The sequence below is a fragment of the Rhineura floridana genome, chromosome 15, assembly GCF_030035675.1.
Source record: "Rhineura floridana isolate rRhiFlo1 chromosome 15, rRhiFlo1.hap2, whole genome shotgun sequence".
Lineage (NCBI taxonomy): Eukaryota > Metazoa > Chordata > Lepidosauria > Squamata > Rhineuridae > Rhineura > Rhineura floridana.
Genome location: NC_084494.1, coordinates 19,894,190 through 19,911,502, shown reverse-complemented (window position 1 = coordinate 19,911,502; position 17,313 = coordinate 19,894,190). Strand labels below are relative to the sequence as shown.

The 17,313-nt window shown below is 39.8% G+C and overlaps 1 protein-coding gene across 38 annotated transcripts in view; it reads right to left on the bottom strand.

Moving 5' to 3' along the window:
* Positions 1-2,727: 2,727 nt before the first annotated feature.
* Positions 2,728-17,313, bottom strand: part of EPB41 (erythrocyte membrane protein band 4.1) — a 161,983-nt gene continuing 147,397 nt past the window's right edge. For 35 of the 38 annotated variants that reach the window (XM_061596215.1, XM_061596191.1, XM_061596217.1 and 32 more), the window contains 4 exons: positions 13,036-13,137; positions 6,914-6,994; positions 6,253-6,377; positions 2,728-3,094 (listed from right to left, as the gene is read on the bottom strand). In XM_061596215.1, coding sequence (XP_061452199.1) covers positions 6,282-6,377; positions 6,914-6,994; positions 13,036-13,137 — 279 coding nt within the window. In that variant the 3' untranslated portion in view covers positions 2,728-3,094; positions 6,253-6,281. Of the gene's footprint in view, positions 3,095-6,252; positions 6,378-6,913; positions 6,995-8,457; positions 8,555-13,035; positions 13,138-17,313 lie in introns of those variants that run through there. The other 3 variants (XM_061596196.1, XM_061596236.1, XM_061596203.1) reach the window with 2 other exon arrangements.

Here is a 17,313-nt window from a genome sequence, read left to right as displayed (position 1 = left end):
TTGTGTACACTTTGGAGGTGGAGGCAGAGGGATGTGCAAAAGAAGCTAAAAAATAAGACAGGCAGATCTTCAGATGTCCTTAAAGGAGAGAAGAGCATCTAGGATTATGGAAAGTCTGAATCATCCCCTCTTACACATACACCACACACACAAGGTAGGGAGGACAAGATGTCTGCTGGTTGGAGTTCCAGCGTGGGTGGATTTGGGAACCTAATGAGATGGGGGTAGAGATCTCTTAAATTGGAAAAGAAATAGGTGGATCAGTGACCAGGACGAGGGACAATCTGAAATGCATGCTCCTAATTATGTAACAGTAAATACTCGTTCAATGGGAAATCCAAACGTCATGCAGAAATACCTGGCAGTGGAGTATTAAAACAGATCAGGACACCACTGGCTAGCTACTCATAGACTATAAAAGGTACAAATCATGCTGAGCAACACCTAATGGAAGGACAAAACATACCCTTAAAGAACATCTTGAAAAAAATAATTCCATTAATAAAAGAGTAACAGTGCCGGACTTACAGTAAGGTCTGACCTTTGAAAATGATACCTTCTTTAGAACGATGGAATTCTTTTATAGCTGGTGCTTTAGGCTTTTAAAAGCAGAGGAGAAACAGCTGCAGAAATACTAATATTCAACACTAGAGAAAGTGACACACCCAAAATTGTCTTCCACAATAAATAAATTATTTTAAGTGCTATAGATTGATTTTTTAAAAAAAGTTCAGTCTATAAGTCTTAGGGAGGTATCCCATTAATTTTACTTGTAAAGAGATGGGTATATAGAAACCTCAAACAGAGTGACAGCCCAAGTTTGTTCCTTTGGAAGTAAGTCCCACTGTTTCCTGCTAAGTGCACTAAAGGCTTGGTGTGGCTAAGAGGGCCCCAGTGCACACTGAAGCAAAGCCGATTAAGCTTTGTGTGTAAGATTGTGTTAACTCCCTCATTAAAATGCACTCAAATCTGAGGGGAAAAGTTAAATGTGATATGATAAATGTAGCTTAAATACAAGTTTCAGTCAAACAAAAAACTAGAGCTTATATTCATTGAACTCATATTCTTTTAGCAATGTACTCTTGTTTTCTTTAAACTTAAATAGCAAAAAGCATTTCTCTTCAGTTGTCATTTCTTAAAATTAGTCCCCAGCCCCCAGTTGCTATTATGTGGCATATTCAATACAATTTCAACTTCTTCATACCTCTCACAGAAAATATTGCTCATAATTCTATATAACTTCCACATGCTGCTGGAAGGAAGGAAGGATCAAGCCTGCAATTTTTAGAGATGCCAATGAAATCTTTTGACTAAGAAATCAGCAGAAGCTCAGAAGAATACAATATATCCCAGTTTGGAATCCCATCATCTGTCATGCATGGCAAAAACATTTAAAGGAATACCAATAATATTTTGTGTATTACAGGGTAATGTAAAAGCAGAACAAATGATATGGAGCAAAAAAAAATCCTTTGGGAAAAAACAAACCCACCAGCCACACCTCATCTAGTAAAAAAAAAAACAACTTCTGCTGCTCTTGTTCTGATTCTTTTTCATGGCATGCAACATTCTCCAGCGATAGCCAATCAGATTACACCTGGGTTAAGGTCCTGAGAATTGCAGCCAATCCTGGGCTCTGTTATTTCATTTCAGAATGGCAATAATGGAGCCCGAAGGAGCAGACCGCTAAGGACTGCTGCTCCACATCTGCCATTCATTTCAGAAGGTTTATGCAAGGAGTTCTTTGTGACCCCACTGAAACAAAGGAAGGAGGTGCAACAGTAGCGTCATCTGTGGACTGTGCCCAAGAAGAACTACAGACTATTATACTGTCTTGCAAAGAGCATTAAGTGACTGAAATATGGTTGTTCTCCAAAAGGCTTAGATTTTCACAGCAATCAGTGGAAACAATCAACAACATGGATGATGCCTGTATAACTGCCAGCTTAAAAGATACAGGTTTAAGAATGCTGGATTGTCTCTAAGGGATGATGTGAGATTCATATATCCCTTGCTGTGATATGTTGCCAGTGTGCCAAGTTTAAATAGTGCTTTAAAAACCAGTATGATTTTAAAACTATGTTACCAAAACCACAAAATCTCAAAACACATTAATTGGGAAGGAGGGAAAAAGAAAAAATGCTTGCAAATTACTGCCTATTTCATAGCATTCAGAGTCCATAGCTCTTAAATGCATAATTCTAATAGGCCTAATTTAATGAAGAACAAAAGGAAAAAATGGCAGATAGGGTCGACAAGAGGTGCAGCTTTCCAAGGACTGGAAGAAAGGGGGGGAAAAGGAGAGTGGAAGAAGGCAAGGTGCCTTGTCACCATTGATTAAAAGCTCTAGAATTCACAGTAAAAAGGTGAAGCAACTTCCATTATTCCTGAACCTAGACAACTTCTGAAATACCTGTGCAAATACCACAACCTCCTGCTATATTCAAGCATTGAAGGGGCTGATAAACCAACAAGAGCAAGGGAAATCCAGAGGCACATTTGTGCCTGGCATGTATCAAATAGCTGTGGACGGGAAACTCTGGATATATTTCAGATCCATCACAATAAGCAAGACAAAACATTACACGAGTGATTGCTGGTTTCTCTGGCAAGAGGGGTCACTTCTAGGTCATTGACCACCCCACACTATAACATTTTCAAAGGTATATGAGAATGCAAAGGGGCTTGAGGAGGAGGAAGAGGAAGGATAATGCAGTTAAAAGGCAATTGCTTTTGGTAAGCCCTACATGTTCTTTTTCTTGGGCCTCTGACATCATAATACAGATCCAGAAAAGTTGGTGGGAAAGGGAATGGAAAAAAAGAAAAAAATGAAAAACGGTAAAAAAATAGTTCAGTACTGTGAAAAGTATGGCATACTGTCAGTCACAATATAAAAACAATAATCAAAAAGGATCCACTGTATTAAGGAGGATCCCAAGTAAACATCAAAAAGTATAACTTCCTAGTAATAAATGATAGAATGTTTGACTGAGAGTAAATCTGGCAAGTTTGAGGTCATGGTGCTCCAAGGTAGCTTTCTTGTAGTTTTGCTGGTATATCTTGGGTGGCTTTCACAGACTGAAACGGACATCACCTAGAAAAATACAAATTTATGCTGTTACCAACCAGTGGAAAACAGTACAGAGGTCTGAAATTATGCAACATCTGCTAGTGAATTGCCTGCATCATCCTGTTCCTCCCCCAAAATGTAAGCACGAACCTGTCACACATGGATTTCAGGACCAGAGTACACACACTCAGGTGAGAATTAGCTCTGTTCTACTCCATCAGCAGTAATGTGACCAAACAACTTTGTATCGTTTTTTATATTCTGTGCACTTATGGCTTAGGAATGAGACATAAATTTAAACCTGCTTTTTAGCTGTTGGTTTTATATGTTTTTGATCATTGCATTATTATATTGCATTTTATTATTTTGAACTTATTTTTATTGTTGTTAGCTACTTTGAGTGCTTAATTGCAGAAAGGTGGAATAAAAGTATAAATATGTATATACAAAAATAAAATCTACACACCTGAAGGTAACCTCCAGTACCCACATCAAACAAAAAGGGTCTTTCTGGCCCCTGGCATATAAAAGGAAGATCCTTGTCCTAGATGCTTACTCAGCAAAGATACTTAATTTGCTCTCTTACAGTGAATATGCACAGTCCAAGCAGGTTTGCCAAATACAACTTTTTCTACAAGTTGACCATGACATCATTTGCTAAGGGGTTAAGACCTCAGACTTGAGGATATCCACCAGAACATGCTGTTCTGTGAATATGTGACATTAGGAAGCCTCTTATCACAAGTGCCCAGATCTTGTTCACACACAGATTTAATAAGCTCTTGTCTACTGCAGTCAATCAAAACTGACTAGACAAAGTTAGCTAAATTTTGCTGGTGGAATAAGTTGGCACAGCTGTGCAACTCTCAAGCTAACAGTCTTTCAGTATTAGCGAAGTGCCTCACACATACAAGGGGTCACCTAGTGGGGAACTGAAGCAAGCGGTGTCAAAAGTAGTAGAGAGGCTTCTCCCCACGCTACACAGCCCAAGACATGCACGGCTATTTAAAGGCCGGGGGGCTCTCCCTTCTTCCTTCAAGTGTCTCACATATGGGAGAATGGCAAGCTTCCCTGGCAGAGACAAGAGACAGCAACAATCTTGTAAGAGTTGCCCTTGCACCAACCTGCCACAGAAGATACCCTGTGTGTTTAGAGCATTGCCCTCTCCTAATAAACATATTAGGACTCAAGAACGCTTGGCGAATTACAAAGATAGTTTTGTAAAGATCTGAAACTATGCTAAACCAGCTTGGACAGACACAAGAGGTAGACCAGCTTCACTTCTGCAGTGGGCTTGCAACTTTCTGCACATCCCACCATGGGCTGAACATTGACATAGCTATGTGGCAGAATGTTCCAGTATCCACAGCTGACTACACAACCAGCTGCAATAAGCATTGTATCTGTCATATAGCTAGGGCCTCTTTTCATGCTAAGTTGTCCTTAAGGACAAATCATATGAACTTAGTCTAAAATAGTGCACAGGGACTGGTAGTGCAAACAGTACCCAGATTTCCAGCGTGCACATTAGTTGGTTTGTGTGAAAAACATCATGTAATCAGCAGCTAGGTACAACCACAGTGCATGCCAACTCACTGGACCGACTAAAACAAAACAGAAGGAGAAAGCACATGCACTAAAACCAAAACAATAAACCTAAAACACAAAACAAAAACCCTCAAAACAATCCAGTTCAAAACAAGACAAAATGTACAGATAATTTGTTGGCTCGTGAAAAAAGCTTTGGCCAGGTGGGACAAATGTGTTGCAAAAAAAATTCTCTGCAAAAATTGACAATCTCTCAAATTAGATGTACTCTCACTGAGAAGTTGCAGTTTTCTACAGTATTACACTCCAAGGATCATGAAAAGCTTTTTTTTTTTTTGCTTTAATGTCAGAGACTTTGGCTGTGACCACACTAGTTGCCTACAGTACAGCAAAGCGTTTCCAGTGGCCACACCTGGGATGGAGGGAATGGGTTAATCTGCTGATCAATTGTGAAATCTCTGAAGGAAATTAAAAACACTCACACTCAAACTGATCCCACCAGGTTTACAGTAAAAAGAGGTGGAGTCTGATTAGCATTATGTGCCTTTGTTTTCAGAAAAGAGGTGGATTTCGCAGAACAGTAGGTGTGTCGCTACTCTTTTTCTCTACAAAATTTAGTTACCTTGTGATGGGTATATAAAATGGTAGTGAGGTCTACTGTAGGACTGCACAACTCAAACTACTGTGAAGGCCATTTATCACTATTAATAGCTCATGCAGGCTGCACTCAGCCCACATTAACTATTCATGGTAATAAAATGCAGACTGCATGTGGTTATTTAAAAAATACAGAACAGCATATGGGCCACACGTGATTTTGTGGCATAACTTTCAGCTTTACATTAGCACCTACAGCAATGTCACAGGCAACTGTGGGACAGACCTCTTAGCTTCCAATGACAATGGCAACACACATGAATTCTTTAAGCGAACACCACTTTGTAGCTAATGGGCTGCATATAATGGTGTGGAAGCAAGTGTGGCAGGCCACAAAAAAATGACGTATCACATTGCACCTGTGGACTTCATGTTGTGCAGGGCCAGTCTGTTTAAGCCTATATTTTTAGTGCCATCACTCTAGACGAGTGGGTCTCAAACGTTTTCCCACACAGATTACTTGGAAATTGCTGAGGGTCTTGATGGACCACTTAACGATTTTTCTGCCCGTTGAAACAATTGTAACGTGCTGTGCTAGATGCTAGATTTTAACTGTATTTTTACAGGCACATTGCAGACCACCAGTGGTTCACAGACCACAGTTTGGGAGTCCCTGCTCTAAGACATTAGTAGCAGCTAAATTTCAAGCAGGTTTTAAAATATATGACATTTCTTGTGGTGGGGTCCATACAGTAACTAGGCTACCTTCTTCCATATGAGAACACTCTGTGTTATGTTGGGGCTGGATTGCTGGCCCACAACATAAAACATGAATTCAAAGTCCAGACTTGGCCCCTCGTCCACCAGCTGCCCAGCCTTGCCTGTTAAAGTCCTGCTAGGACGGAGTCAAAATATTCAAGATACCCAGAGCTAGTTTTGAAAATACTTTCCTTAAAAACGTCTAGCAATAAATAACCCTCAGTTTGTGACCAAGATGAAAATCTATTACACTCCAGGATGCAGCAAAGCGACATTACCTGATAATACATATAGCTGGTCTTGCTATTTATTCTGCAATCTCAGTTTCCTGATGGACAACCACCTTGGTCACAGACATGTCTGGGTGTTGCTCCTTTGCTTCTTTGATGGCCTGTACCAAAACCTGAAGAAAGATGGCACAAAACAAACAAACTAGGTTGAGTTGGTTCAGGACAACCATTGCACTTCCTATCATCATCTAACCCTACCATCTATTTCCCATATAGTAATTAAGGCTTGTAATCTGTCACCAAAGAAAACATTTTTGGATCAGTTTAGGATAACAGAGTCACGACTCATTTATTGGATATTTTTTTAACCACCCTTCACCATTAGGTCCCAGGGTGGGTTACAATAATATAAAAATACAATATTAAAATCAGTTGAAATAATTTACAGTAGGAAGAATAGCTAAAGTCCAAACATCAGGTGTCAAAGGATAGGGTCAGCATACAACAAAAACTATACAATGAAGGTGCCAGAGGTCAGAATCTAGCTAGAGTTTTAGCCTTATTGAGCAGGTGAACTCTGAAATCCTTCCTGAGGCCCCAAAGGCCACACAATATATCTTAAGTATTTGATCCTTCATGTGTTCCACTGATAAATGTTTCAAAAACAATGTGCAAATACTCAAAACAGTCACTAAAATAAACCTCTTACTTGATCATGATCAATGTCTGCATCTCCTGTGATGACAATTCTTTTTTCAATTCGTGTTTCTGAAATTCCACCTTTCACAGTCTGTAAGACAACAAACAATTTACAACACAACAATGCCAAAATGTTACAAAACAGTGTTTAAAGAGAAACAAAGCCCTAGATAAATATGCTGTTATCAATTAGAGCAACCAAAAAGTCAAGTCAGCAGATGTAGTTCATAATTAGATTTAGGGTAGATTCATATCACTGTTTGACACGCAAGTTCCTACAATTGCAAGCTTAATATATACAAATGATTTCCCTACTGCTGTCATAGGCTTGGTCTGCCACATCATCCTAAGCCAATCCATGGTTTAGCACGAACATGTGAGTGCAGGGGCTCCTGGAGATGAGACTGCAGCTGCTTTGCTTCTCCCTGGTTATTGTGCCATTGCGCTGCGCTGAGCTACGCCATGGTTTGGTTTAATACATTGTCTGAACCCTGTCTCATGGCTTAGCTGTTCCAGACAAACTACAAGCTGTAAGCCAGAGGACAAAACTTCTTTAAAGTTCATGGTTAGTTTGGACAGACGTAAACCACGAGTGCAACTTTGAACAACACACTAAGCCAAGGTATAGCTTAGCTTAGCACAGCAGAGCAACAGAATGACCAGGGGCAAGCAAAGCAACCACAATCTCCTCTCCCGGAGCCTGTACATTTGTGCTAAGCCATGGTATGGTTCAGCATGATGTGTGAACTAGACCACAGTGAGACTTGTGAAGGATTGTGTGATAACTTATTGCAAGGTTGCTCTTATGAGATTCTCAAAGGTGAATGTGCTTTATGCAATCCTTACTTTATTCAAAGCTACATTAGTGACCTAGCTCTCAGGGATATTATCTCCTTTTTTAAAAACAGGGATCTGAAATAAGACAGATCAGATTCCACTCTAGCCCATGCTAGAGTTTCTTGAACCAAAGCTAACATTCAGGACTATACTGGCTCCTATGAAAGGCAGGCTATCACACACATAGGAAAGTACGAAGGGCATCAGAATCAAATTGCTTCAGAAATTACTTCTATGCTGACATCCTAACAATGAAAATAAAAAGTGGAGGGATTTCCATATAGACATATCTTCAAGGTCAACGTCCAGAACTGCACTTAGATCTTGCAGACCTCTACCAGACACAAAGGTGTGTATCAGCTTCGCATCTGACCCATTTGGACACTGCAAAAATACACATGTCCAGAATTTGTTTCCTCCTTTCCCTATCCAATTTCTGCATTTAAATGTCAGTTCCCATATTAAAAGGAACAGAGAGGAAGAGAAAAGACAAAAATCAGGTACAAAAAAGAAACTAGAAAAACAAGTCTTTGTCCTATGGTCTGATAGGATGAATGCTCATGTCTGTGTAGGGTAGATTTTTAAAAGGCAAGAAGGAAAAAAGTAAAATCACAAACAGTCCTGCTGTCATTTGTCTTTCTACTAAGCACATCACCCAATTAAAGACGTCTTAGTGGATTGATTGTATAGGTTTTAGCTGATTGATTATATATACCTATTTATAAAAGCAATAGTTTCCAAGAAAAAGCATACTTCTTTTGTTTTTAGATGACGCAATCTTTGTTTTAGACTATGTCATAGCAGGCAGCATCTCCTGTTTGAGAAAGAAGAGGGGGATCCCTCTTAAGATGGTGCTTTTTGTCTGTAGGTTTTGTAAGTAGTTGTATTAAAAAAAACATTTTAAAAACATCTACTGTATGATATATTGGGACACATCTTCAGTCATTTTTAAAATGTATTCTATTTGACAAAGTTAGTCTTACTTTCTACCAAATTCATGCTAGCTGAAAAGTCTTAAAACATATATATATAAAACATATATACTCCTTATACTCCAGAACTGGTGCCAATAAAAGAGAAGCACAGGTATGTATGCAACCCCCCTAGCGACTTGGTGATGCTGCCACCAGAGGCTGCCCAGTTGGCACTGACCCATGACAGGGTCTTTTCAGTGGCGGCTTCCAGTGAGGTGTGGCTGTTGCCGTCAGTACTAACTTTCAAGAGAAATTTGAAAACATTCCTGTTTGCTCAAGCATATGATGGCTGAAGGGGATTGCTCCTGCCAATCCGGAGATCACTAGATGAAAGAAAGTTTTAAATTGTAACTTGTGTTTCAGAATGTCTTTAACCATTTTTGAATGCTGTTATTGTTTTTGCTAAATTGTTTTGCTGATGTGTTTACAACTTGGGCTCCTTCCGGAAGAAGGACTGGATATAAATTCAAGTAATAATAATAATACAGTAGAATCTCACTATAATGCAGGGAGACAAAGGACATGCCCAAGTTATAGCGCTTCTGTGTTACAGCAAAAGTCGTGTTCTGTAAATGGTATTTTACTCGGGGGACATCATCAGAACCACGGTATATCCAAATCCGTGGTTCAGTGAACCATGTTACAGTGAGATCCTACTGTAATAATGGCATTCTGTGTAAGATAACAGCACAATTGCTTTGTAATATATTTACCCAAATATTAATTAATTAATTAATTAGATTTATATTCTGCCTTTCCTCCCAGTAGGGAGTACTGGAAGACAAATTTGTCTCCTCATTCTGTCAGCCCAACTGAAACGGATTCCATTAAAGCTTACAGTCTATCAACAGAGATGCCTTTGACAGAAGAGCAAACATGCAATAGTGCCTTTATATCTGTTAATGCAAGAATACTTAAACAGAGCCACTCTTACAACACGTGGACATTAAATCTAAATTTCCTAATGCTGGCACTGCAAACATACAGAATGCTACGTGGCGGAAGAAAGGGGGCAGGGAAGAATGAAGGGTGTCATTAACAAACCCTCATTTGGGGTTGGAGGAGAGAAGGCTAAGTATCCATTAGCTTGTTAAGCTCTTGCATGCATGCACACAAAAATCAGAGATAGCCCCTGCAGGCTTACAATCTTTTATTATCCAATTTGTAACGAGCATGTAAATGTGCTTATTAAGGTATTTGATGCATAATGTGTATGCAATCCCAATGTCCATGCAAGTTGAGAGCTTTGACCCATATAAGGCCTCCTTGCCTTCATCAAGACAGCTGATGGAAATGAGGGAATGATCAGTGTAGCCTGTGCCATCTGAATAGCTGTTAGCATCCAGAATAAAGTTTACCTATCTTTTACAGAAACAATTTCTCTCCTGTTTATACACTACAGCACCAAGCTGAAAGCATAGCTGATGTGCCCAAAGGGTAATCCAAGCATGGATTTTCTGTTAACTAAAACCCCCCAGTCAATTTCACTTTCTGCAAGTTGAACTGTTGACTGTTTTTAACTTTGCGCCCTTTCATGTTTTTTACTCTCATCTTCCACACCAAGATCATATCAGGAGGCTTTTACATCATCTTGGAAGCCTTCATACCTTTATCACTTTGCAAGACCAAAAGCATACAGAGCTTCTGTATCACAGCTAAATCTGCAGGGCACTGATAGTAAAAATATAGAAGAGGTTCCAGTATGGCACATGGAAATATGTCCTTCTTACAGTACAAATCTTATGTGTGTTTAGTCAGAAGTATGTATTGGATTGCAGCCTTAATAATGTAAATATGCCAATATATGCTTACAGTACTGTGGCATTTTGTGACTTGCAAAATCATTGTGGGGGTTGGTACGGGCTTAAAAACAAGATAATGTTTGAGCACATTTAACAGTTTAGCTATGTTCAAAATTGCACCCTCTGTGTACATCCCTTTGACATTCTTTTGAATACGAAGTGATTAAAGGATTTTCTAAATAAAATAATCTAATATAATAAAACGGTGGGGGAGGGGAATAAGAACTATGAAGAACGATCATGTGTAAAATGAGATTGGGAACAAAGGGCTATAATTGTAGTCAGAGGGCCCCAAAGATTAGATGAGCTAAAGAAATAAAAACCTTTCTAAAGAAAGCTGGTGGCAACATCAATGGCAGGAAAAATAGAAGTAGGACTATTCATAAGTAATAGGAACTTAAAAAAGAATACCTTATTCACTTTCATGTGTTACATGCTATAAAACCCCATGAAAGAACAGTGTTCATTAGGGTATTCCTGCCCCTTCCCTTAATTAAGGGCGAAATATATGAACTTGTCCTACCTAAGGGCAAAGGTAGTATAAAGGTTGAGCTGAGTGTCCAATTACTCTGCTAAACCTATTTAGAAGTGGAGCCACAAAGAAACTGGGCAGGTGGAATCCACAGGGCTTTGTGCAAAGAATGCCAAATGGTGGTGATGCTTCTCTCAGTGACACCAACATCAATATTACAAAGACTGTAAACTGCAAGACTGGAGACTATGCTAGAGTGAGTGGTATACTGGATGATGATAATGAACCTTAATTAAAACATCCCTTCTGGTAAATGGCCTAGGATTTCCTTCCAAGGGCAAGAGAAAAGGACAGAGAATGACTGAGATTAGGGGACCATTCAACTGTCAGTCACATCATTCCTCAACAAAGAAGAGCCTTTTAGCTTCCTTTACTAACACATTTCCTTTAAACAAAGCTGCCTTTGAGCTCTTGCTAGTGGTTGACTTCAAGAACAAAGTTACTGCAGCTTTGATGCTCTCAACTACCATCCTTTTCTAACATTATCAGTACCATTGGTGATAGAGAAAAGCACATCTCCTACACACAATGGGCAAAAATAGATAACTGGCGTAATATGTAGTGGGGTTCTCTGCTACATGTTTGCTTGGGTCAACTGTATTACAATGTATGTGGCTTATTTTTTCCCCTGCTACACATTCTCACATGCAGTGAATCTGGAGATCTTTGCCAAGTGGTAAAGCATTCCACTCGGTGGCTATGATGTTTGAAAGCCATTTTTCACATTATTCAAAATTGTATTATAGATTCCTCAACATAATTAGATTGAACCATGTGAACCTTTCAGTATTAAAGTCATCTTGAGGGGTGTTGCCATATGGAAGGAAAGTCAAGCAGCTTTCATTGGGGGCTTTAATGGCTGTACCTCATTCAAAGATTATTGTTGTGCTTTAGAATGACTTGGGCTGCAATCCAATATACACCTACCCAAGAGAAAGTCCCATTGAACCCAATGGAACTTACTTCTGAGTAGACATGTACTGGATTGCAGGCTTGATGCTTGGAGGCACTTTTTGTTTAATGGCTACCATCTAGTGCACAAAGATTGATGGTAATTTGTGCTTCTTGGCAATCTCACAATGGACCCTTTAATATAGGTGAGCCCCAAAAGAAAGAAGGTGCTGGACACATACATCCAAACACCCTTTCTTTTGTCAGCAACACAGAGCAAAGCTTGCTGCATTTGCTGTTTCAAAGGAACCCTGTGTCCCAGATAATGCTGGCTAATGGTCTCTTCTGAAGGTAGCTGCTCAGTGTGGTGTAGTTGTTAGAGTGTCAGACAAGACCAGAGTTCAAATCCTCACTCAGCCACAATGCTTGCTGGATGACCTTGGGTTAGTCACAGCCTAATCTACCCCACAGAGCTGTTGGGAGGATAAAATGGAGAACGAGGAGAACCCCCTCAAGTTCCTTGGAGGAAAGGTGGGATATAACTGTAATAAATAAATATTACTTTAATGACACAAGATGCCTGTGCGTTAATTCCCAAGTCTGAAACATATCTCTGTAAGTGTAACTAGGAAAATACTTCTGATGGAGAGATGTTTGACGTGGTTCACTAAAAGCTAGATAGATCTGGGTCTAGTCAGTGTCTGGAAAGGAGACCACCTGAGAACCATATATTGCCTTAAGTTTCATGTCGGGGGAAAAGATGGGGTAAGTATATATGTATAACTAAATCAATTCCCATAGGAACATCATGCCACTGGAAAGAAGAGGAAAACAGTAATATTTTGGATAGTATTTGTCCTAGATGAAAGCCCTCAAGTGAAGCATTCCAGGTGGCTGTGTCCTATCTAGAGCACTGACAGGACAAGTAAAGGAAGGAGATGTAAGCCCTACTATCAGTAAACTCTGATGGACCACATGCTACCAATCCCATTAGAGAGGTCACTCAAAAACAGACAGAAAGAGACCACAGTTGTACAACTCATTCCCTGTCAAACACAGGGTCACATACCACATACTTGCTGCTATTGTCTTTTACCTTTGTAATCTGGGTAGTGGTAGTGCTGCTGATGGTCTCTGAAGTGATGGTCTGAGCAGTTAGCAGAACTCCAGGGTCTAAATCCCCACTACCATCATCAGTCTATGGCAGAGATACATAACAAGTATAAATCATCTCCTTGCTCGCCTAGAGCAAGTTGTCTGTTCAGCAAAGGCGGCTAAACTAATAAGGTGCAATGAGCTGGAAGGCGGCTGCTAAATTTGCAAAAATGTAACATTACTAATCAAATCTGCATTAATGTGGCATTGGGTGTAGCTAAGGCCGCCTTCATACAGAACACTAGACCATAATTCAGCACTACATGAATTAGATGCAATGAGCCTGAGCACTGGGCTCCCACATTCCCCTCTCTCCTTATGTGGGGCCAAGAGAAGTGCTTCTGCAGTGATTAGCTTTACCTTCAAAGAATGACGACTTCTTGCATTGTAAGAACCAGACATCCTGGCTTACAAACAAACTCTGGTGAGTATTAGAACAAGCTAACTTCAAACCATGGATTATTAAGCTGGCCTGTTCAACTAACCAGAGTTTCTATTAAACCAGGATTCCTTGTTTGTATGATATGTTGGTATGATTGCCACCCTGGGCTCCTGCTGGAAGGGTGGGATATAAATAAAATAATAAATAAATAATGACAAGCTGTCCATCTTTGAAAGGGAAACTTAACTTTTGCAACTCTTCTCAAAATGTTTTGGAGATTTTCTCTCAATATTGCAAAGTCCCCTATTTTGCTGAATGTGAGGCACAATTTTGTTGGCAAAGGAGGCAGACAGTTCATTGAAGCTGGATTGTGTATCTGGGTTGGGAGACTTCCACTTCACCAGGCCCATCTGCCATATGGAAACAATGGAAAGTGGAGAGCACCTTGCAGACACTTAGGAGACAGCTTTTCTTCAGTACCTACCATTTTGAAAAAGCTCTCTGTTGTACCTGCATAGCTCTCGTGCTACTTGTGCTCTAACCTGCTTTTTCCCTTCAGCTATCTCAATAGGTTTCAGAACATAACAAGAATTTTGGGGGAAATCTAACTACAAAGTTCACCACTCAAACGGCAGCTTCTCTATTAAGAAGATGGCTACCTGCCCAAGATGCAACATCAAAGTGCATTACTTTTCATATGGGACCTGTTACATGAACAATATCTACATCCATGACAGCTGGCCCTTTGTCAAACAAAAAGCCTTCGTGTCCCCATCTTCATTCGTATGAGGTCAGCTCAGCTAACTTGGTCAGGGAGCAAAATGACTGGCATAACAATATAATCCCTGGTCTACTGTAGTCTTCAACTCCAATATTTTGCCCTCCATATTGTAGGAGTTGACAACTGAGCAAATCAGATAGAATAAAGTATCTCTCTAGATTATTGCCACTATCTTTCTCCCTTTCCCCCAATCCTCCGATGATATGCTAAAAATACCACCAGGGAAAGCACACGTTTCAGTAACATTCCAAAATCAAACTAATCTTACAATCAAAAAGGGAAGGTAACTGCATAAAATATGCTTAAGTTGTTGTTATGTGCTTTCAAGTCAATTACAACTTATGGCAACCCCATGAATCAGTGACCGCCAATAGCATCTGTCGTAAACCACCCTGTTCAGATATTGTAAATTCAGTTCTGTGGCTTCCTTTATAGAATCAATCCATCTCTTGTTTGGCCTTCCTCTTATTGTACTCCCTTCTGTTTTTCCCAGCATTATTGTCTTTTCTAGTGAATCATGTCTTCTCATTATGTGTATGATAACCTCAGTTTCATCATTTTAGCTTCTAGTGATAGTTCTGGTTGAATTTGTTCTCTAACACCCAATTATTTGTCTTTTTCACGGTCCATGGTATCTGCAAAGCTCTCCTCCAACACTACATTTCAAATGAATTGATTTTTCTCTTATCTGCTTTTTCACTGTCCAACTTTCACATCCATACATAGAGCTCGAGATCTGGAATACCATGGTATTAGGTAGTACAGTGCAATATTTTACTCGTAATTTGGTATAAAGCCTATGCACAGCAAAATACATTAAAGGTCTTGTGTTGTCATGTGCCTGATGTTTCAAAACAACTGAGCACAATGATGTCACTGTGCAGAGAGAAACCACATCTTGATTCAGCACCAAGATTGAACACATGCTGGACAGTGATACTTTGCTTATTTAGAATGTGATTAGTGACCTGTTTGGCAAAATATGTAGCACATTCAGAGTTACTTCCCTCTTGCCACAATGGCAGCTTGAGCCTCAATCTTGCTTCAGTAACTGGATAGCTACACAAACCCAACGAAGTAGAGGGGAGGCTTGCTTGAGAGAGGATAGCCGTGGTGTATGTTGGGCAAGGTGTGTCTGGAGACTTGCTAGCTCCAATGCTAGAAAAAAAGAATTAACTCTCTTCTTTTTAGTGAAAAATAGTGTACAAACACAAAAATCTTGATATATTATGTGTGTAGTGTCTAACAATTAAAAAAAACTTCTAAGGGTCATCCTGAGCAGATTATCAGACCGAAATAAATTAGCTAGCACAGGTCCCTTTAGCAAGTGGATACTGACTCTGGTCTACTATCTTAGACTAGAAGATCAACAGTAATGTTTCTAAGCCTGCTTTCACACACTTTGTTACCTTATCATACTTGAGAGATCCGTTCATGTGTTAGACCATTAGAATGACATATTAATAAAAACATTTTTATTAAGGGTTTGTGAAACTTTTTACTGAAATGCCAAATGTGATAACTTCAGAGTGACCACTAGGTGGAAGCAACATCCAACAGATATCACAGAATTCCAAATATTCAAATGTGATGATGACATTTAAGCATCTTTCAAAGGGGGGGGGTCAGACCTAGAATGTGTGGATGCCCCCTGCCTTGCTGGCACAACCGAGCATGGAAATTCAGAGAGCTGACCAAATCCTACATGTGCATCTACATGAAATTGAAAGGGATTTTTAAAATGTGAACCTACATTCAAAACCTATCAACATCTATTATTACAAATCATTCAAACAGAAGTACTGGATAGCCAATAAGCTCTCCACCAGCCATTTAGTAACAGAATCTAGATATGTACCAGGTAAAATGCTCATTCACTTCCTCCAGTAGCTGCCCCTCACCAAGCATTTCATTTTCATTTGAAGCATTTATAAGCTTCATTCTCTGTTAAAAGGCACACAACACTACTAAAAATGTTTTAACAAACAACCCAAAAGTTCATAAAGCATTAAAACTAAAAAAAAAAGGACTAGATTAAAACACCAACAGGCTAAAAATATTGCACAGTACACTCACCGGCCAGATGGGAAATGCATTTAACATGTTTTAAACATGCCAACAGAAAAATAACAAGAACAGAGTCACATGGTTCTCCTGAAGAAGTGCATTCCATACAGTGAATGCCACTGAGAAGACTTTGCCCTATGTCCTCGGCAACCTTATATGAGCAGATGGAAGCACTCCTACACTGGGTATTTGTTCCTTCAAAGGGGATGAAGCTTTGTGAAAAACTCTCTTATCTAGTGGAAGCTGGCCCATTAAAGCAAATGAGGTGCCGTCCCACCTCAGTCTGCCCTAAGCCACCACCAACCCATCTCCCTACTTACAACCAGTCTTGGAGGTGGCACTGACTGTCAACTTCCTTCTCCTTAGTATCATTGCTGTCCTTGTGGAACTCAGCAGGGAGGATGGGGCCAAGACTAGAATTAGTTGGTTCTGCCTGTTATTGGCTCCACCTCCAGCTACTGTTATGCCCTCATCAACCAACCATCAAAATATATGTATTGCCTGGATTAAGTTTCAATTTGTTAACTTTCACCCAGTCCCTAAAAGTGCATCCAAACAGTCATTCAGGGAAGTCCTGCCTACTCCTGGATTTAATTGGGGGGGGGGAGGCAGAAATAGAGCAGAATGTTACAATGATACTGCACCCCAACACTGCTGAATGATCTGACGGAGTGGCTGTGTACAGATATTTAAAGAACAGAGGGATAACAGATGGAAGTTTGTGGTATGGCACAATATAAATCCCAAAAAGGTAGAGTGGCGGTCATCCACTGCTATCTTCCAATACTGACCAGTCATGTAGGAGTAGAACCACTACAGAGGAGTACATCGACTCCTAATTGATTTAGATGGGATTTGTAAACTCCATCGAGGTTCTATTACAATCAAGCTGTATATAGATTTTGTTAAATAACTAAATACATTTGATGGTAAACTGTATATAATCAAGGAAAATGAGCAGGAGCACACTTTCCCAGTCCATCTCCAAA